This window comes from Populus trichocarpa, chromosome 13, assembly GCF_000002775.5.
Source record: "Populus trichocarpa isolate Nisqually-1 chromosome 13, P.trichocarpa_v4.1, whole genome shotgun sequence".
NCBI lineage: Eukaryota > Viridiplantae > Streptophyta > Magnoliopsida > Malpighiales > Salicaceae > Populus > Populus trichocarpa.
Window position 1 is genome coordinate 4,066,343 of NC_037297.2, and position 22,352 is coordinate 4,088,694.

At 34.2% G+C, this 22,352-nt stretch overlaps 3 protein-coding genes across 10 annotated transcripts; 2 read left to right on the forward strand and 1 right to left on the reverse strand.

Moving 5' to 3' along the window:
* Window positions 1-589: 589 nt before the first annotated feature.
* LOC7489657 (uncharacterized) lies at window positions 590-5,147 on the forward strand. Of its 2 annotated transcripts, XM_002319115.4 has the most exons (10): window positions 590-722; window positions 1,038-1,280; window positions 1,379-1,583; window positions 2,315-2,405; window positions 2,496-2,641; window positions 3,237-3,480; window positions 3,574-3,678; window positions 3,776-3,958; window positions 4,050-4,254; window positions 4,538-5,147. In XM_002319115.4, exons 2-10 carry the CDS (start codon window positions 1,064-1,066, stop codon window positions 5,023-5,025), a joined length of 1,884 nt encoding a protein of 627 aa, XP_002319151.3. In that variant the 5' UTR covers window positions 590-722; window positions 1,038-1,063; the 3' UTR covers window positions 5,026-5,147. The 2 variants fall into 2 exon arrangements, with proteins under 2 accessions (XP_002319151.3, XP_052302225.1); XM_052446265.1 differs by lacking the exon at window positions 590-722 and having other exon boundaries at window positions 1,134-1,280; window positions 1,379-1,587.
* A 2,850-nt stretch (window positions 5,148-7,997) lies between these two features.
* On the reverse strand, window positions 7,998-11,086 carry LOC112323867 (uncharacterized). 3 transcript variants are annotated; one of them, XM_052446267.1, is made up of 3 exons: window positions 10,898-11,086; window positions 9,128-9,894; window positions 7,998-8,806 (listed from the first exon to the last, which is right to left on the reverse strand). In XM_052446267.1, the coding sequence occupies exons 2-3, from the start codon at window positions 9,827-9,829 to the stop codon at window positions 8,156-8,158; spliced, it is 1,353 nt and encodes a 450-aa protein (XP_052302227.1). In that variant the 5' UTR covers window positions 9,830-9,894; window positions 10,898-11,086; the 3' UTR covers window positions 7,998-8,155. The 3 variants fall into 3 exon arrangements, with proteins under 3 accessions (XP_052302227.1, XP_052302226.1, XP_024439429.2); XM_052446266.1 differs by having other exon boundaries at window positions 7,998-8,785; window positions 9,107-9,894; XM_024583661.2 differs by having other exon boundaries at window positions 7,998-9,894.
* A 5,374-nt stretch (window positions 11,087-16,460) lies between these two features.
* On the forward strand, window positions 16,461-19,675 carry LOC18104117 (disease resistance RPP13-like protein 4). 5 transcript variants are annotated; one of them, XM_024583266.2, is made up of 3 exons: window positions 16,461-16,584; window positions 16,699-16,773; window positions 17,673-19,675. In XM_024583266.2, exon 3 carries the CDS (start codon window positions 17,830-17,832, stop codon window positions 19,507-19,509), a length of 1,680 nt encoding a protein of 559 aa, XP_024439034.2. In that variant the 5' UTR covers window positions 16,461-16,584; window positions 16,699-16,773; window positions 17,673-17,829; the 3' UTR covers window positions 19,510-19,675. The 5 variants fall into 5 exon arrangements, with proteins under 5 accessions (XP_024439034.2, XP_024439036.2, XP_052302193.1 ...); XM_024583268.2 differs by having other exon boundaries at window positions 17,797-19,675; XM_052446233.1 differs by having other exon boundaries at window positions 16,699-16,772; window positions 17,772-19,675.
* Window positions 19,676-22,352: the final 2,677 nt, after the last annotated feature.

Sequence of the window (22,352 nt, forward strand, 5' to 3'; positions counted from 1 at the left end):
TGCCAGATTTCATCCATGAAAGATCCCTCTCCTACATGGCTAATGAATAGCCACTTCACAAAATCATCACTCCGGAATGTTATACCCCTACATATCTAGTAATTCAAAATTACGGGTAACATTAGAATTGTTGTGAACAACTTGCACAGTAATGGATCCTAATATTTTTTCTAACACACAACCTGTTAATTCGTTCTTGATAATGAAATCGAAAATATACAACAAATATTACTATCGATGGAAAAAGAATGGAACCTGTTGAGTTCAAGATTTATGCTAAGCATTTTGTTTTTTTTGTCTTTTTATTTTGAAGGAAAATCGCGTAGAGAGCACTTCAGTATAGCCACACCGACAGAATAGAGCTTTGACAATATGGAAGATGATAACAAGATGATTTTGCAGGCAACAACGCTGGATTTTGATCATTTACAACTACTGGTAACAGCTGGTGTGAAAGAAATTCCACAAAATACACTTAATTAGACTGCTAATCATTGTCATTAATTTACAGACGTTCTTGTGGTCATGTTCTATGGCCCAGATCGCAGGCACGATACCGTGTTTTCTTGAAAATAAATAAATGAACAAAAAAAAAGATATCTCAGAGTGAGAAATTAAGAGATAAACATCCTATAAATGCCACCTCCAAGTTTCAAAACTCAACCCGTGTCTCTCTTTCTCAGAACAGAACAGAGAGTGTTTTGGGTTCTTGTTGTTCGTCTGTATGTCCTGAGTTTCTCTCTCTCATTTCCATGCTTCTCTTCTTTCTCGCAATGCTCTGTTTTGACTCTTTGTTTCTTGAGAAAATGTGAAAAGCAAATAACACCATGCGTGAAATATGATTATGGTTTGATAGTTATGATCATGAGTGGTGCTATGTCTGTATATTCGTTCTACTAATAAAACTGTTTGATTTGCTTCTTTTCAATGCTAGAGCTAGACTAAATTAGATGCAGCTTTTTTGCAGCTGTTAAAGCATTTCAATACTAGATTTATTCTGTAACAGCATTTTATGTTTTGTGCTCTTGTCACTACAGGAAGGCCTTTCAGGAATTAAAAAGAAATGGCTAGAATATCTCCCATCTTCTTGATGGGACTTGCTGTCATCTGGGCAGCCTTAGCACAAGCAGAATACATGATCTATAAAGATGCAACGAAGCCCTTAAATTCTCGCATTAAGGACTTGATGAGCCGGATGACATTAGAGGAAAAAATTGGCCAGATGACTCAGATTGAACGCAATGTTGCATCAGCTGAGGTGATGAAGGACTACTTCATTGGTAAGCATCACTCTTGGTTTTACTCTCTGAAGAAATTGTGAGGTAATATGATTGATTTAGATTTCAAAGATGAAGAAGTTAGTTTCCTTCTTTGGCAGGGAGTGTACTGAGTGGAGGAGGGAGTGTTCCATCCAAACAGGCTTCCGCAGAAACTTGGATTAACATGGTGAATGAATTTCAAAAGGGTGCTTTATCAACCCGATTAGGAATTCCTATGATTTATGGAATTGATGCTGTTCATGGACATAACAACGTTTATAAGGCAACCATATTTCCTCACAATGTTGGACTTGGAGCTACCAGGTAAGTAAGAATTGATGACATTTCTTTTTTTAGCTTCATGCAATCAGTATAGGTATATTTAAGTTCTGTCCAAATGAATTTGATAAATTCATTAAAAAAAGAAAATCTTATTTCAGTTACCAAAGGATCCTGAAATTTTGTCTGAAAGAAGTCCATATTGTAATACTCGGGTATGGAATATGGTCAAATTTCCCTGCCAAGCAAACAAGAAAGTGGACAGTCATGTTTGAGATCTGAAAGTTACATTCTCAATTTGAGGCAGTGATCATCATCTCGAGTGTCATGCATTGAAAATTCGAAAGTGCTTCCAGTTCCTTCTGTTGTTTTTTCTCTTTTCCCTCTTTTTTCTTCTCCTGGGAGCTTTCTCAAGGAAAAGTAGTGATATGATGACATCTGCATCAATCCACAATAGGATAGATGGTGTCCATTTCTATCTGCCTTTGCTTTTTTATAAGATTTTATATCCACTCCTCCTTTCAGTTTTTTTTCGGCTGGCTTTCAGTCCGCCACTGATAACTAATACAGAGAATTGCTTTTGATCAATTTTGTGATGTAATGCCAACTTTTATGTGTCATTTAATTGATGATTGGATTTTCTTTTCCATAGTATTCCGATCAACCTTAATATGCATTACAGAGTTCAGATAAAACTTGTCCTGTAATCCCATCTAATAACTTAAGTTTTTGGATTGAGATGGTTTTTGACAATGAAAACTCCTGCCATCAAGCAGGGAGCCTGAACTTGTTAAGAGGATTGGAGCTGCAACTGCACTGGAAGTTAGAGCTACAGGCATTCCATATGTTTTTGCACCTTGTATCGCGGTAACTCCTTAATCCAACTAATGATTGCTATAAAGAAAAAATCATATCATATTTAAACTCTAGCTCCTTCTATTACTTCTGACTATACAGGTTTGTCGAGATCCAAGATGGGGTCGGTGCTATGAAAGCTACAGTGAAGATCCTAAGCTCGTTCAAGCAATGACTGAGATTGTACCAGGATTACAAGGCGACATCCCTGCTAACTCCTCAAAGGGTATTCCCTTTGTCGCTGGAAAGTAAGAAATTTGCATGTTACATTCTTTTTCCATCTAGATTTTTATTGCTTACTGTTACATTAAGTTATGCATCCATCCCTATCGCTTCCACTGTTTGTCCACCTATAATGGCTATCCAGAGAAAAGAAACCAGAACGTTTTTCACTTAGATGTATGAGAGGAATTAAAGTTCTGTAGTTAATTTTTTCTTTCTTTCTCCCTAAAGGATGGAGTGGATTTGCAATTAGCTTCATCAGATGATGGATATGTTAAATATTTATTTGATGTAAACATTTTAGACTTTAGTGTTAGGCTGGAGCCCTAGTCGTGGCATGATGCTTTCTACTTATTAAAATAGGAATGGAACTTGTGGAGAAGAGCACAGAAAAGCTTGAAAACAACAAGATACAATAAGCCCACTTGGTACTATCAAATGTTTTTTTACCTCAGGATCAACTTGCTGATCTCCACACTTAGTGGTCCCTTTATTTATCTTCTTTCTTTTCCTTCATTTGACTGAGGTCTCTTGTCCATTTCAACAAATAGGAAAAAAAAAATATCATCTAGAAGTTTTTTGTCATAATAATGAATCCTGTTGTTCTGGTGCTTTTCACAGAACAAAGGTTGCTGCATGTGCGAAGCACTATTTGGGTGATGGTGGAACAACAGATGGCATTAATGAGAACAATACACAAATAAGCAGACACGGTTTGCTTAGCACCCACATGCCAGGCTACTATAACTCAATTATCAAGGGTGTGTCAACTATTATGGTTTCTTACTCAAGCTGGAATGGAGTTAAGATGCATGCTAACCGTGACATGGTCACTGGCTTTCTCAAAAACATTCTTCGTTTCAGGGTAAAACGATTTCCTTAGCTTAGGCTTTCCTGTCTTAAACAGCTTGAGAATGATAAACCAAGAGCTGTGTGCTAATGCTATGGATTGGCTCAGGGTTTTGTCATCTCAGATTGGGAGGGTATTGATAGGATCACTTCTCCTCCCCATGCTAACTACTCATATTCTATTCAAGCAGGAATCAGCGCTGGAATTGACATGGTAATTTATACTTATTAATGGTTTTTACTTGATCTGTATTCATTATCATGCGCTTCAGTCTTCCAATAATACTTGTTCTGGAAATTCCATGCTGCAGATCATGGTTCCAAACAACTACAAAGAATTCATTGATGGCCTAACATCCCACGTGAAAAATAAAGTCATCCCCATGAGCCGAATCGATGATGCAGTGAAGAGAATTTTGCGGGTCAAATTTGTGATGGGTCTATTTGAGAACCCATTGGCTGATAAAAGTCTAGTTAATGAGCTTGGCAGTCAGGTTAGCTAAACTTAGATTTTATCTTCCTTGTATAACAGGTAACAAGAAGATGGGGATGAACTTAAAATAGCCTGTACTGTAATAATAACAGGAGCACAGAGAATTGGCTAGAGAAGCTGTGAGGAAATCACTTGTGCTGCTAAAGAATGGTGAATCAGCTGATGAGCCATTGCTACCCCTTCATAAGAAAGCGTCGAAAATACTTGTTGCTGGCAGCCATGCAGACAATCTCGGCTATCAATGTGGTGGATGGACAATTGAGTGGCAAGGACTCAGCGGCAAAAACCTCACGAGTGGTACATTCTCAGTTCCTCCTCAATTCACTTTCTGCTAATAGAATCTATTTTAATGGAAAAAACTTGGTAACTTCAGTCCTTATTGCTCAACAAGAAACTGAATTTTCAATATCGGTGACCGCTAAAACAAAATCTACCTGTAACGAGTCTTTTGTAATCATACAATATCTGATGGCATAAAAGTCAATTGGGAGATCTTTTCTGAAATATTTATTGGAAACAGCATCTCTCTTTAGGCTCTGTAATTCATTTGATGAGGTTAACTAAAATTGAATTTCTGCAGGAACCACAATCCTAACTGCCATAGAAAATACTGTCGATCCAAGCACTGAAGTTGTATACAAGGAGAATCCTGATGCAGACTTTGTCAAGTCTAACAACTTCTCTTACGCCATCGTTGTAGTAGGCGAGCCTCCATATGCGGAGACATTTGGTGACTGCTTGAACTTGACAATCTCTGAACCTGGCCCAAGCACGATACAAAATGTCTGCGGATCTGTTAAATGTGTTACTGTTATTAGTTCCGGCCGTCCTGTAGTAATCCAACCATATCTCAGCTTGATGGATGCTCTCGTTGCTGCTTGGCTCCCTGGAACTGAAGGCCAAGGTGTTGCTGATGTTCTATTTGGTGACTATGGTTTCACCGGCAAGCTTCCACGAACATGGTTCAAGACTGTTGATCAGCTGCCTATGAATGTTGGAGATCGACATTATGATGCCCTCTTCCCGTTCGGATATGGCCTCGCTACTGATCCTACCAAGACCATCTAGACATCATTTTGTTAAATCCGGTAGATAAAGAGCCATTAACATTACATATTTGTTGATGATGTGATAATTTGCTTGGTCCTTGTCACCAAAATGAAGGAAAATATAGCAAAATAATTACAAGATGTCTGTCCGCATGAGTTTAGTCTGATGGCAAAGGTTTGGACCCAGAAATCTATGGTCAGGCACAATTCATCCTGAGTCCAAATCCTAGGAAAAACAACCTTACCAGTATGTCCGTGGCTTGCAAGTATTGCAAGATGATTGGGGCTCATCTGATAATGTAATACCAAATCAAGAATCCTTATCACAAAAATTTACTGAAACGCTGAAGGTGCGTCTTACGAGAGAAAGAGTCAGATGAATGTAACGATTATTCTTTTTCTTAAATAAAATTATTACTACTGTTAGAAAGACTATCGAGAGTGCAAATGAAAATTCTTTAGCACAGACAGTAACCTCGTTGCTATGACAATGCATAAATCTATATACAACATCTCCTTGCACAAATTCATTCGCTTGTCACTAAACGGTCCAAAACCTGAAATGGACATCGAATGCCTAAATAACCACTGGTGAGATTTTGTTCAATGCCAGTCACTAGCTCTGCCCGGAAGCAAGAGAACATGGAACTAAATTCTGCAAAAGTTGTGATGATGACGACACTAAATTCTTAAAAAATTTATTTACTAACTACACTGACCGAATTGAGCTTTACAATATAGTAGTTAATAACAATAAGTGCGAATACCGACTTTGCAGTTTGATCATTTACTACTACTAGTAAGCATTGATGAAAGAAATGGAGCAAAAAATAGTAACAGAGAATAGCTAGGACGAAAATTTTGTAAATGTCACCTCCATCCCTTACCCTTTCAAACTTCTCTCTTTCTCAGAACAGAACAGATCCGTACTGTTGTTTCTCTGTAAGTCTTGAGTTTTCTCTATCATTTTCATTTTTCTTCTTAGAAATGCTCTGTTTGAGTATTTGTTTCTTGACAAAATGTGAACCAAATGACACAAAAATATGATTATAGTTTGACAGTAATGATTATGAGTACTAACATATACCACGTACTACTAATGGAATTGTTTGATATGTTTCTCTCAGTGCTCTGATAGACTAGATCAAATGCAGTTATTTTGCTGTTAAACCATTATACTGCTGTGTACAGAAGTTTTATTCTTTCCTGTATCAGAATTTTATATTTTCAACTCTGGTCACAACTGGAATGCCTTTCAGGAACAGAAAAATGGCTATAATATTTCCCATTTTCTTGATGTGACTTGTCATCTAGGCAAGCCTTGGCAAAAGCAGAATGCATGATCTATAAAAAAGCGACAAAACCCATAAATTCTAGCATTAAGGACTTGATGAGCCGGATGATACTAGAGAAGAAAATTGGTCAGATGACTCACATTGAACGCAGTGTTGCATCAGTTCAGGTGATGAAGGACTACTTCATTGATAAACATCACTCGCGGATTTACTTTCTGAAGAATTGAGTCATATAGGAAAGCTGAAGAATTCTGTTTCCGTTTTCTGCAGGGGGTGTTAAGTGAAGGAGGGAGTGTTCCGTCTAGAAAGGCATCTGCAGAGACTTGGATTGACATGGTGAATGAATTTCAAAAGGGTGCTTTACTGACCCGATTAGGAATTCCTATGATTCATGGAATTGGTTCTGTTCATGGAGAGAACGATTTTTACAAGGCAACCATATTTCCTCACAGTATCGGGCTTGGAGATGCCATGCAAGTAAATATATTGCTGACAGCCAAGTTCTAAGAGTTGATTATACTCCACGAGATCATTATGTATATGTTTAAGTTCTGCACAACTTAATTTAATAAATTCAATTAAAAGGGAAGTTTTATTTGAACGAATTCTATACTGTAATACTTTATGGAACATGGTAGAATTTGTCCACCACAAACAAGAAAGTGGACAGTCATATTTGAGATTACAGTCGTTGGCATGCATTCAAACTTGATTGTGCTTTCATTCCTTTGTGTTTTCTTAATTCTTTTATTTTTTTTTTTATTCGGGTATTCTCAAATCTTTTTAAAAATTAAAACTAGTTTTGTTCAGGTTTTTTTAAAATTAAAACTAATTTTGTTCGGGGTTTATAACTGTATTTCCTAAAAATTAAACTTGTATCAGAGATAAATATTATGATCGCTTCTTCCCATTCGGGTTTGTCCTCGGCACTAATATACTGCCCGAATTAGTTTAGTGTGGTGGCGAAGGTCCGGACCCGCAATCTGTGGCAACACATCTTGAATTCAAATTCTAGGCCAAACAACCTCACTGGTGTCTCGTTTTTTGTTCTTTTTGAAGTCAAATTATTACTGTTAAAAGGCCTACCAAGAGTGCAAATGAAAATTCTTTAGAACAGATAATAACCTCTAGCTACAAGGACAAAGCATATCTATCTGCAACATCTCGTTGCACAAATTCATCTGCCTGACATATAACGCTCCAGAACCTGAATGAGACATTGAATGCCTAAATAACCAGTGATAAAGATCAAAAGCAACCAAAAACGCCATACTAATGAGATTTTGTTCAATGCCTCATCTCTGTCACCAGCTCTGCCCAACAGCAAGAGAACATGGGACTAAATTCTACAAAAATTGTGATGATGATGATACTACAACTCTAGAAGACATCATGTACAGTAACTTCCCAAAACAAACAGCAAGCACAATCCATAACATGTTTAGGCATCATGTCTAATTGGCAGGACAGATGGACACTGGCATGCCCTGTTAAAAAATCACTATTCCAAACATGTAACCAAGAGGAAGTGCTAAACGCCTAGGATAAACTATCAATAGCTTCAATGGAGGATCCAAATGCTGTATAATGTGAAACAACAATGGAGTGGACATACAGGGATGGATTCTACTAAACGAGGAAATGCAACATGAATGCACCTTTAAATGAAGAGTGACATCAGAGAAATTGGAGGCAATGGAACAAAAGCAAAACTGTGTAGAATTCATCAAAGAAGTTATTCGTTAATCCATAGATGTATTGAAAAATACATATGATTACACTGGGAAAAGGGATCATACTCGCACAAAACTGCATTTATATTATAATCAAGTGTAAAGGATCCACCAAATGGGATTATTCCACATCAGCCTTTGGGGCATCTTTTTCCTTCTCAGGAACAGAGCTGCTCCCACTCTCAGCTTCTTTTATCTGCCTCAAAATGACATCTTTTTCCTCAAGAGCAGCTTCTATTCTTTCATTGATCTTCTCTAACTTCTGTTTCAGCTTGTCAATGCCCTTGCCCTTGCCCTTCTCACTAGATTTTCTTTTCTTATTACTCTTCTCCTCTTTCTTTTTCTCCTTACCTTCTTTTAACTTATCTTTCTGCTTCTTCTCTTCTTCCACTGGTGACTCATCGTTTATTCCAATCTCCCTGGTGGTAACCCCAGCCTCGCACTTTGACTGAGTAGCTTCATCCTTACGTTCCTTCTGCATTTTCTCTTTCTTCTTCTTCTTCTCTTCTTTCTCTTCATCTCCATATTTTATTTCATCGTCTGCTTCATCCTTGTGCTTCTTCCCTTTCATCTCCTTATCTTTGTTCTTTTTCTTCTTGTTTTCTTCTTTCCCTTCATCTTCATCATCTTCTTCCTCCTCAATTTCATCTTTGCCCTTCTTATCTTTCTTCTTATCTTTCTTCTTTGCCTTCAGTTCCCCCCCTTTAACTCCCTTGTCCTTTTCTGTTTCTTCCTCAGATTCTTCATCAACCTTCTTCTCTTTATCTTTGACCTTCTTTTCTTTTCCTTTCTTCTCTTTTTTTCCCTTCTCCTCCTCCTCCTCCTCCTCCTCCTCCTCTGCCTCAGCACTCAAACCTCTGTCTTTGCACTCCTCAACCACTTTTTTTGTATCCTTCGAGTCTTTATCCTTGCCTTTGTTCTTTTTCTTCTTGTTTTCTTCTTTCCCATCATCTTCATCATCTTCTTCCTCCTCAATTTCATCTTTGCCCTTCTTATCTTTCCTCTTTGCCTTCAGTTCCCCCCCTTTAACTCCCTTGTGCTTTTCTGTTTCTTCCTCAGATTCTTCATCAACCTTCTTCTCTTTATCTTTGACCTTCTTTTCTTTTCCTTTCTTCTCTTTTTTTTCCTTCTCCTCCTCCTCCTCTGCCTCAGCACTCAAACCTCTGTCTTTGCACTCCTCAACCACTTTTTTTGTATCCTTCGAATCTTTGTCCTTGCCTTTCTTCTTCTCTTTTTTATCTTTCTTTTTTCCCTCTTTCTTATCCTCCTGTTCATCCCCTGAAACCTCATGATCTTTCTTTTTCTTCTTCTTCTCTTCTTTATCTTTCCCTTTCTCTTCTTTCTCCACTTTCTTATCCTCCTGGTTATCCCCTGAAACCTCATCGTCTTTTTTCTTCTTGTTGTCCTCTTTTTCCTTGTCTTTATTATTCTTTTTCTCTTCCTTTTTTTTAGCTTCTCCGGCTTCTTTGTCCACCTCTGACTCTTCACATACGCTATCCTCACCCTCCTTTCCTTTCTTCTTCTTGTCCTTCTCTTTCGTTTTCTTCTCCTTCTCCTCATCTTCATCCTTCTTCTTCTTATGTTTCTCCTTTTTCTCTGATTTCTCCTCAACTTTCTCTTTATGCTTCTCCTTTTCTACCGATTTAGTCTTCGATTCAACTTCCACCACAGCCTTCTCTCCCTTCTCGTCATTTGGTTCTTTATCCTTGCTCTTGACTTTCAGATGGATTTCCTCCTTTACAACCTTTTCGTGCACTTCAGCAGCAGAAGCAACAGATTCAGACGTATCTTCCATCTCAGAATTCTTTCTGAAAATTTGAAATTGAAATGTAAACCTTTTCTTGCTGAAGGTCAAATTTCCTGAAGAAAGTAGCAGACCATTTAGGGATCAAAGTACTAATTGTAACAAATAACCTATAAGAAAATCTTGATATGAATTATCTAAAGTCCAAACCACATGGAGTGATCATCAAACTAGAACATCGATAAATGCCTGGGCGACACATGATTGCGCAGCAGCCCGTTGAGCACAAGATCTAAGACTAGGTAAATACATAGATTTTAACATCCCCGTCAAAAAAATTCTTGCAAGCTCCCAGCGGTATAAAGACCGAGAAACTTATACAACATATCGTTATAGCAATAAATAATGTTTTCTTAATGCTTCAGCATTTTCATAATTGCATTTCTGTTTTTTCTATTTTCATAGCAAAATCCTTATATCATTACGCTACCCCACGAGCGATTCCCAATATTATTAACGCCTCAATTTACTTCATTTAACAGCTTCAAAATGAACAGATTTTTGATACAGAAAAGGATTTTATTTTATTTATGATCTAAAATAATGCCTTGGATGGTTTGTACAAGTGTCTTTTACAAAAGACAAAAACACATGCAGACACCACCGAAAGATTCCAAATATCATTGTATAGATCAAAAATCAACATATTATTCTCCCATCTGGAAGGATTTGCAAGCATGATTAGCTAAAGAAAAACATTACTCTACAAATGAACAAAAAAACCATCATCAAAACAAGAGAACATACCGACAGCTACTCAATCACCTAAGACAGATATTGACCCCATAAAGATTACTCCCTCTCCAAAAACACGAAATGAATATCACAAAAACAAGATGGCAAGAAGAGAACGTTGTGAACCCAACAAATCGAGAAACAGATGAGAGCCAGATGAAATCTAGGAAAACCCCCTAAAAATATAAGAGAATATGTTGATTAAGTTATCAAGAAAACAAAAAGGGTACAAAAGTATGAGCTAGAAGATCCCCCAACTGATATGAAATGAATATTATTTATCAGATCAAATCAAAATGATCAGAAACATGAAAGAATTTGTACCTTAGTTTCTTTTTCTGGAAGTTACTACTTTTAAGACAACCTGATGGATGATGAAGAGAGACGGTTAGAGATTTTGGCTGGCTTTGCTTCTGTCTAGAATACGATTAAAGGTCTCTCAATCTCTCTATCTACTTATAGAGTTTCGACTTGGGAACTGTGATTTCTCCCCTTTTTTTGGTTCTTTTTCAGGATTTTTTTTCTTTTTATAGTTGTGTCTAGATTATAATAGTGATTTTTTAAAAAGTAATTTTTTAAAAAATATATTAAAATAATTTATTTTTATTTTTAAAATTTATTTTTAATATAGTATATTAAAACAATTTAAAATTAAAAAAAATAACTAGAATATTTAAAAATAATTTTTGAAGGCTAAACAAAAACTAAAAATGGTAAACATATGATTTTTTCAGCTGAGTTGTCTATAACCCACTAAGCTAAGAAAAACAAGTCGGTCACGCGTAACCGACAACAACTCGGTCCCACGCGGTGAATGTTTGATCCATCTTTTAATTAATTAATTATATATATATATATATATATATATATATATATTCTCTTATTTTGAGCCGTATAAATTAAATTGGGGTTTTTTTCTTTTTCTACTAAAGGTATAGGTGTATAATTGTTCGTTGTGTAAATCATAAATTAATCTATTTCATTTCAATAATGAATTAATTATTTTTTTTGTTTTAAAAACTAATTATTTAACCCCTTAACTAATATTGATTACAATTAATTTAATATTGTTTTATTTTTAAAAAAAAAATTAAAAAAAAACAAATTATTTAATCCCTTGACTAATTATGATCATGTTTAATTTAATATTATTTTATTCTAAAAAGGACTTCTTTCTCATTAATATCTTCACAATAGCTATTTAGATTTTCTTTCTGTATCTTTTAAAATAAAAATTAAAATGAATTGGAAAAGAACATAAAATTAATAAAAAAAGACTAAATAATTACTTTTTTTAAATAAAAGAAATTAATTTCTTTAATTTTTTAAAATTAAAGGGATTAATTTATAATTTACTAATTTGTTTTGTAAAAATGTGGTTTTCCCTCTATCAACCTTCGAACCTTTCTAAAACAAAACAGCACCTATTGTATCAGTTTCCATTAAAAAAACTAACAGAAGAAGCATTTTCAAAATTATTTTATCACAAACAAGTGATATAAATAACATATAAAACAGTTTTTCTTTTCTTTTCTTTTTCCTGTTAGCTCTCATAATATAGAATTGATAGTAATTTCTTTTATTTTGTAGATGGCATTTCAATTTGTTGAGTCCGACTTCACAATATAAAATTGTTTAAATTTTAGGATCACTGGAGATTTATATGGTCTTTAATTTCAGGGTCCATGAGATTAGTTGAGATGCATACAAGTTGACCTGAATATCTACATTAATAAAAAAAATAAAAATTATGAAGCATCTACTTGTTAATTGCAATCCTTTATGTAACTCTTTTTTTTTATATATAGGATATCCTGAATCAATTTTCACATACTAGAAAATAAAACTTATTAATTAATGTGAAAAAAGGAGGAGTTTATCTATAACATTCCTATGCAAATTTTTTAATATACTTATTGCTGATTTGTTTTGGTTAATAACAAAAAATTTAATATATACTATAACTTTCATTTAAGATGTATAATGTTTTTTTTTTTTTAAAAAAGACAAAGGTAAAATAAATTTTAGGGATAATGACTCAATCTATCATTTTAATATGTTATCCTTATATGAATTTTTTCCATAAAAGTTAACTAAATCAGTCATGCATATAATATTAATATAATATTAAGTCATGTGCATGGGTGATTATGTTAATTAATTAGAAGAAAAAAGTTGAGACAATGATGAATTGAAAACTCAGTCATTTTGTAAGGATAAAATTGGCTCAATTATATAATATAAAGACAATGTATGTCATTTTCACTAAATATTTAGACCCCTTAAGTTATTCAAATATTTACCATAGTCCATAGACAAGGTAATTGCATTTCAATTAAGTCCATTTATAATTAAAACATGATATTGTTTTATAAATCAATACTTCACTTATTCACTAATCTTGATATTTTATTTTGATCATTTTAATCTTGCACTTCTAATGATTTTTTCTCAATGTAACTCTGAAAAAACAATTAAATACAATTGATTAATATGTTTGGATGAGGTAGGTGTGATCTAGGAAATGGATTTGTTAAAAAAAAAAAGAATGGATTTTGAAAACAAATTTGGAATTTGATTATTGCATAAAAATAAATATATTTCACGGATAATTGTCCCAACACCATTCCTATTTTGTAACACAAAAAACTACATGAAGTAAGATAATTTTATTAATATGTACATTCAATATGCAATATAAGATTTTGAAGTGATACTTTTAACATATTTTATAAGGTCCATGGTTATCCTCAACCAATCCTTTGGGTTAAATATACTTTTAGCATATATATCAAATTTAAATTATTGTTTTAAAATTTTTACAATTTAAATTATAATTTAATGAAAATGAATCATGGGACAAAATAAAAAAAAAACTAAAAAAAATTAACAGTCTTCTTGTAAGACAACAGTTTATATGGATTCCCTTCAGGTTATGGATTTAATGATGATCGTGGTAATATATGTCGACTACACAAAGTAATTGTATAGATTGAAACAATCATCTTGAGCTTGGTTTGGAAGATTTACTAATACTATAAAGCGGTTTGGATATCATCAGAGTAACTTGGATCACACATTGTTCATCAAAAGGCACAACTATCATGTAACATTGCTAATCATTTATGTTGATGATATGGTTGTTATACGAAATTATCTAAGAAGACCCAAAAACTACAAGACCATCTAGCATTTGAGTTTAAGAGGAAAGACTTGGGATGTATCAAGTATTTGCTAGACATTGAAGTCTCGTTCTAAGAAAGGTATATTTCTTTCTTAACAAAAATGTGTACTTGATTTGTTGATTAAAACATATATGTTGGATTGTAAGCCATCCACTACATCTATTGTTGAGAATCATCACTTGCAAGTTTATCCTGATCAAATACCACCCATTAAAGACCAATACCTGAGATTAGTTGGGAAGCTTATTCATTTATCTCGCATTCGGCCTAACATCGCCTATGTTGTTGGCCTTGTAAGTCAATTTGCGCACTCTCTTAATGAAGAACATAAGGAAGCAATCAAATGAATATTGAGTTATCTTATAACAACTTTTGGTCTAAGTCTTATATTTCACAAACATGGCCATCCGAATATTGAAAGGTATACGGATGTTAATTGGACAGGGTCTTCCTCTAATCATCGGTCTACATCTAGATACTTTACTTTCATAGGAGGTAATTTTGTTACTTGGAGTAGTAAGAAATATAATGTTGTAGTACGATAGGGGTGATCATTTTCGGTTCGGTTCGGTTTTTACCTATAAAAAACAACCAAACCAGTTTTTTTTGAAAAAAAACCGAAACCGAACCAAAACCGAGTCAAACCGACTGGTTTCGATCCGGTTCGGTTCTTGATTTCAAAAAACCGAGAAAACCTATGCCTCATTTCCTGAGCCTTGTCACCATCAAACAAAACAAACTTAGCAAGATCTTGTTTGAGATTGAACTGGTCTTGTTTGAGAAATGAAACAAACTTATGCCTCATTTCTTGAGCCTTGTCACCATCGAGATCAAGCAAATGGAAGCAATGGTCTTCCTTTTCATTCTCGACAAGTTCAACAGTTCCCTTCCATCCACTCCTTTTCAACTTCTCATAATAATTCTTAGCTGCAACAGTCAAATAGTCTTCCTCAGTTACAAAGATTAACATCCTCTCGCACCCAAGCCTAGCAAGATCCTCTACACCCGGATTCATCCTAGGATCAAGAGGTGAGAGGGGGCTGCTTCTAAGTCTAGGGGGAGGGAGAGGGAGAGAGAGAGAAGAGGGAGAGGGAGAGGCGAGAGGGGGTTGCTGGTGGCTAGGGTTACTGGGGGGAATAATTTTTTCTATTTATAGTACCTTTTTTTGAACCGGTTCGATTCTGTCCGGTCCGGGTTAATCGGTTCCTGCATTACAAAATCAAAAACCGAACCGAACCAGGATTTTTTTCTAACTATTCTAATCGATTTAATCGATTTTTTTACTCGGTTCGGTTTTTTCAGTTAATTTTTTTTTAGTTTTCTCAGTTTATTCGGTTTTTCAGTTTTTTTACACACTCTTATAACACGATTTATGATTAAAGTCGAGTATTGTGGCATAACTCATATTATTTATGAATTATTATGGTTGCATTTATTGCTCTGTAAAATAGGCTAAGTTACTATATATAGGTTGCATTTATTGCTCTAAGTTTAGCTTAGTTAGCTTAGATTCTCTCTAAAATGAAATGCGGAAAATTTCTTGATGTTGGTCTTGTAAGGACAATAATTGAGAATCGGGTTTTATTCAGCGTTGCAAAATAATTTCGGTTTGAATTGGTTTGGAAAGTAAAAAAAAAAACAAACTAAACTGAATCAAAACTCATCAGTTTGAATCAGTTTTTGGTTCGGTTCGTTTAAAAAACTTCAAAAAATATTTTTTGATTTGATTATTTATTTTGATCTAAAACCGAACCGACCTGAAAATGCTCAACCCCATAAAATAACATAACCAAGAGTTCTCTATACAAAAAAATAACTAATGTCTAAGTGATTAGAAATGAAAAATATAGGCATTATTTTTTTTAATATAAATCCTTTCATTTAAATGAGTATAATTTAAGACAATAATCAAAAAGTCTATATAAAAAAAAAGTAAGGATCTTATTTAATATATATATATATATATATATATATATATATATATATATATATATATATATATAGTGTAAAAGATAAAAACTAAATCAACACAGTAAATGTAATAATTTTTGCATTAAACTGTCAAAAACAAGTTGAGTAAGGAATTGAAGAGAAGAGGGACACAGAATCTTGCTTTATATTATGGAGAGCACTACCATTGTTATTATTTTATTTTTCCAAAAAAGTTAGATATGGTAGCTCTCAAATGATGAAACACATGGAATAAAAGGGGTAAAAGATATAAAAACATTAGAGAAAATACATGAAAATTTAATTTCGGTATTAATCTTTTTTTCAATCAATATGGATTAGCATATTTATCATGTTGAACTTTTGTTTTTATTTTACTTTAAAGATTTTATTTATTCAAACCTAACTTAATTGAATTTTAGTTTTATTATTTTATGATTTTTTTATTTGAATATTATTAAAATGAGTTTTAATATGCTGTTTAAAATTAATTCTCGAATTTAATTCAAATTAATTAATAAATTAATTAAATTCATGTGTGCTCTTAAAAAATAAAAAATGGATAAATAAATATTTTAGAGAAATTAGTTTTAATATTTTTTTAGTATAGTAAATAAAAAAAGTTGGCTTTTTATTTATTTTTATATTAATTTTAGATATTAATTATATTCATAAAATTCAAAATGATTTTAAATATTAAAACCTGTTAATAGAAAAAAGAATTCGAAATAGACTGACAGTCGAAAAGATAAAAAAAAACTAGAGTGGAAAGTGGAAACAATAAAAAAGAAAAACGAAGGAATAAAGAAAAGACGAAGACGAAGACGAAGACGAAGACGAAGTTACATAAGTAAAAGAGTAGAGAATCTGAGTCTGGTTAGTAAAATTTCTCACTCCCTCCTCCAGTCAATTGCAGCCCAAGTTCTCTGTTTGGTCAACGGGAAAATTTGACGTTAAGAAAATTGTTTTTTTTTTTTATCTATTTTCCAGACCGTGAAGTTGCAAGCATTTGGATTGAACCACAACAGCACCTTGTCTTTTGTCTTGTGCCAAAACCCATAAAAGGTATTATCTGCTAAATTTACTTAATTTTATCGACAACATTGCTGCATTTAGATATATACTAACTATAGCAGTTGTGATTTAGTACTTCCTTTCCTCTCTGTCGGTTTTGTGGGCTTAAGAAACTGTTAAAGCATGATTGATTTGCATTAGTTACAGTAGAATTCAGTTGTTTGATTAGCAAAGCGAATGAGATGGACTGGAGAGGAAATCTGAGGATTAGTCAGTTGATGCTGGCATACATTGTTCAGTAAATATCAAATCACTGTTCATCTTGGACTTCCCTCTTTACAGTAACCCAGCTGCTTACAACTTACAGGGTTCTAGCTTTATAAACTCGCTTGTGAAGGGATCTCACAACGGGAAATTCCCATGACCTTAACTCTACTAGCATTATTCTTGTTTTTATATGGAATTTCCGTTTTTATTTTTAAATACACTAATGTGAATGCTTTGGAGAACAAGTTCAAATCCCAATCAAAAAATAAGTAACCAGACCATTTTCTTTCCTTTTCCTTTTCTCTCTTCTCTCGGGAGCGCAATTGTCAACAAAATTGTTTTGTGCACCATTTAGATGAGTGGATGGTTCATGAGCAACATATGAAGAGGCTGCTATGCGCAACATCCAGGTGACTGGATTATGGCCACAATGGCTTATTTCATTCAAGGGGAGCCCCATGAGAGTGGTGTCTGCATATATATATATATATATATATAATTAGATTTTTGGTAATCTCATACTAATTTTGGTTTTCCAAAAAAAAAACTACAAAATTTTTGAAGTGTTTTTCAGTCCATAGAGGATTTACGTAGGCACCTGTGTCTTGTCATGCCATATTTTTTTCATTTTTCACTGTCATATCATTGTATTTGTGGTTGACATGTTTAAAAATCGTTGACAGAATTAACAGTATGTTATCAACTGGAATGAAGTTGCATGCAAATAAAAGATTTGAGGGTTCAATTGCATAGCTGACTCTAGGCCATACTTCATTTTCACCGACAAAAGAATGACACGTTGAACAGGGTGGGTTTCTGCAGAGTGAAGACTTGTAAGAAATGGCAGCAGACATGGCAGAGTTCCTCTGGAGGAAGTCTTTAAATGCTCTGCAAGAAGCAGAGACTGAATTATTTTTTCAATTCACTCTTGCTTCTCATTTTCGAAGAATTAAACAAGTGATGGAGAGTAAAAATATCAAAATATGTTTATCCCAGGCACCAAGCATCTGTGATATGCTTTATGACCTCAATGATGTACTTGTTGAGTGCCAGAGCTTTGCACACCAAAGGAAAGCACACAAAAAAAACAGGATACTTTTCATCCCTTCTATGGATCGTCGTTTTGTGGATAAGAGAAAGAAAAGGTTGGATGACATCAAAAAAAAGTTTTACGAAATGGTTGTGGATGGTGAGGGACAATCTATTCCTCTTAGAAATTCACCATTGAAATCTAGGGAAGGCAATGGGTCTGAAATTCTTGGGTTCGATGACAACATTAAAGAGATTGAGAGCATGCTTTTTGAAAATATATCTAATGAGAATGGTGTTGAATTCAAGATAATAGGCATATGGGGAATGTGTGGCACTGGAAAATCCACACTTGCTAGTAAGGTTTTCAATAGTGAGAAAGTGAGCAGCCAGTTTTCAAGGAAGATCTGGATTTGCTTATCTGGTATTCAGGGGGGTGAGAAAGACATGGGGATTGAGATTTGTAAGTTGATGTTGAAGGAGTTAGATTATGATATTGATGAATTAAAAACAGATGATATTACTATGATGGAGCTTTCGCAGACCCTTCAGTGTCTATTAGCATACGAAAGGTATTTGATTGTGTTTGATGATGTGTGGCCCAGGCATGCCAACATCTTGGCCACAGACATTAGTTCAGCAGGGGTGCTTCCCAGAGGTTGTAATGGTACTGTCATTGTGACAACCAGGCTGCAGAAAGTGGCTACAAGATTTGGAGCTGAGAAGATTCACCTTCCGCCCCCATTGATGAAACAGGGTTGTTGGAATATTTTTGAGCATACCGTTAAATCTGGCCTTTGCAACAAGTCTGAAATTGGGTTTGACCAATGCTTGCAGAAAATTGAGGACGAAGTTCAAGAAGATGGATTCAAGTTAATTGGGATATGTGGGGTGCGCAATGCAAGGAAAACCACGCTTGCAAGAAAGGTTTTCGACAGTGTTTTGAGCAGAAAGTTCTCAAGGAAAATTTGGGTTTGCCTATCAGGTATTCAAAAGAATGATCAAGACATTGGGGCTAAGATTTTAAAGTTGGTTTTGGAAGGGCTAGATTATGATCTTAATGAATCAATAATAGATGATGATCTTACCGTGATCGAGCTCTTGGGCACTCTTAAGCATCTATTATCAAATGAAAACTATTTGATCGTATTTGATGATGTGTGGCCCTGGCATGCCAAGTTTTTGGCTGAAAAAACCATCTCGTCAGGGGGATTGCCTAGGAATAGTGGTGGTGCAGTCATTGTCACATACAGACTGAAAGAAGTGGCTGAAGAGATAGGATGTATGAACGTGATTCACCTTCAGCATCCGGAACTGGAGGATTGCGGGAAGATTTTTCAGCGCACTCTTCAATACGATCCAGGAACATGGGAGAGGATTAAATTTGAAATCGAGTGCAAAATTGGTGATCTTCCATTAGCTGCCAAGACACTCGGGGAGATCTTTTTGGAGAAGATCCGAGAATCAGAGATTTCTTCCCCGACTTCTTGAAATTTAACCCCCCCCCCTCTCTCCTCTGTATTCCCTATTTGCAAAACATTTATGCCCTTCGGCTACAGCATTGTTTGATTTTCCCATTTTATTGTAGCCATAACAAGACCCCCCTTTGATCTTAAACATTTTAGCTCAGAATGAATCGAGGGTTTCTTCTTCTTCTTCTTCTTCTTGTGAAGCCAGTCCAAAACAAGATTGTGGTTTCCACATATGCATTAGTAAAGCTTGTTCGTGTTAACCATATTACAGCTCCTGCAGATCAGCATATCTCAATCTCCATGACCACCGCTCCTCTACATCAGCCCCTGATCACAGCTCCTCCAAATCAGTCCTTTATCAAAGCTCCTCCAAATCAGCCCTTGATCAAGCCACGAAATCTACTATTAAATAGAATATCTCCAGCTCTTTGTAATTGCTAAAATCATTCTTGTACATGCTTTATATATACACTATCCAAAAAATGTATTTTTATATCTGAATTTTTTTGTGGAAAGTGTTTTTACATTCATAAAATGTCTTCCACAAAATAAACATACCCTTAAAAACACGAATTTTGTGTCGAAACATTGGGAAAAAACACAAACTCTATCTTGGAATATTTGGTTTTATAAAGATACTCTCAAATTTTAAGAACCATCACATGGATTTTGAGCTTAATGAGACTAAACAAAGGTTAGTTGACAAGAACAGTTAACAAGACTGAGCATGCAATGTGCGTACATGCATAGGAGAATTTGATGAATTGAGTATGAAAGGCTTCACCTTGTGCATTTTAAGTGATGACATCTATGTCATTGTTCCAAATATGATTATATGATTCTCAAGTCAAGGAAACATTATCTTAAAGATTATTTCTTTAATTGAAAAGATTTGAGTTTAGACCGATGACGTTACCTTGGTTTAATTTTTGCACTTCATTGTAAAATAGCTAAACATGTTTGATGATAATCATGATGCTCTCAATTCATATCACTACTATAATTTTTCATATTATGGACGGATTGTTTTGTTGTTATTTAGACATTAATTATGTAGAGAAAATATTTATTAACAACATCACGTACAATTACTATTTATCAAAAAATTTCTTGTTGATGATTTTTATTTTGTCAGTCAGTTCATTAATAATATAAATATCAATAAATTTATGGAAAAAAAACACATCAAACAAAAAAAAATTACCATCATTTTATCGGTAATTTTATTGGTAAATATATCATATTATCACCAACAAATAAAATCATTTATAATTTTATCAGTGATTTTTTTCATATTACCAACGGATGGAATCCGACTAGCATTTCATGTTATGGAATTTGATGACAGACTTAGTCCATCAATAATTCCATCAGTAACGTGTTTAATATTTTTTAAAAAATAAATTTAAATAAACAAACTAGAAAAGAGTTAAAAAAAAAGCTAAAATAAAAGGATTAAACAAAGGTAATAACATTTTTATTTTAAAAAATAAAATAAATGAGCAGCATCTCTTTTATACAAGAGACTTCCCAAAATTCATGTACAAACCAATTAATTTTATTTAATTGGTTCGAACACGCTTTGTTTTATTGTTTCGAGCTTTTTTTTTTACAGGTTCATCATCTTTACATTCATTGTTTAATATTGTTGATGTTTTAAGTTCTGATAACTAGTTTTTATTTCTCCATTGAATCTTATCTATCCTATCAAACCCTAATATTTACCTCCCTCTAAGCCTTACTCTTGATCCTTCAAACGAGTCTGCGATGCCTTTTGCTAGTGTCAACAATATATGAATCGATGATTATACAAATGGCTGTAAAAACGTTTAGGTGTTTGATGTTATCAAGCTCTCAACTGAATTTATGGATCTTGTTCTGGGGAGGAGTGTCTCTAATAGCAATAATGGAACTATTGAAAAAGGTTAGGGCTCATAATTTGAAGTTAGTTTTAGTGGGCATTGAGGAGAACAATAACAATGATATCCCTGGATCAAAAAAATACATAATATTAATATCAAGAAAGCCCTAACATTAGGGAAAACTCAGGTCTATTAGGCACAACTGTGATATGATAGCAAGGTCTACTATAGTTATAGTTAGGACACCATTTTTTTTTATATAATTACGATGTGTTGATGTTAAAAATATTTTTAAAAGAATATATATTATTTTGATGTATTTCCGAGCAAAAAATATTTTGAAAAGTAACCATTTCTACACTTCTATACGCCCTCTAAATCCAATATGTTGGTTTCTACCACCCTCAGAACATTTCCTAATCACACCATTGTAAATTAGATGATTTAGATAGCGTTTTGGTTGGTATCTGAGAACAAAAAAGATAAAGACAGTTGGGACTAGAAAAACAAGATTGAACAAGTGACAGAAAATTATGCGCATGTGCACCCAGCAATGAATTGAGGTTCTGGAACAAGAAGGGAGTCGTTTTTTAGCGACAATGGCATATGTGCATGTGCACCCAGCAAGATCAATGAATTATCAGCTAGAAATATTTGTGGAGGATGAGCATGAAGGATTCTATTTTCTTTATTCACTTGGCATGCAGATTTTTCTGGATATGGCAGTCATGGTGGATGCACAAGGGGACGTGCTTGACAGCATAGAATTGTAATTTTTATTAGTGAAAAAAAGGAGCACAAGTCCAGAAAATAAATCGCAGGTAATGAATTCATCTCTGATGGATGCTTGTTGTGCCTCGGGTGGAAAGGAATGGATCATGTGCTCTCCAAAAGGCAAAGAAGTTACAAAGGAACTCCCGGAAAAGGATGTGCATTGCCATTATAATCCTTCTTATCACTGTTGTCATCATCGTTGTGACTGTGATTAAGCCATGGGATA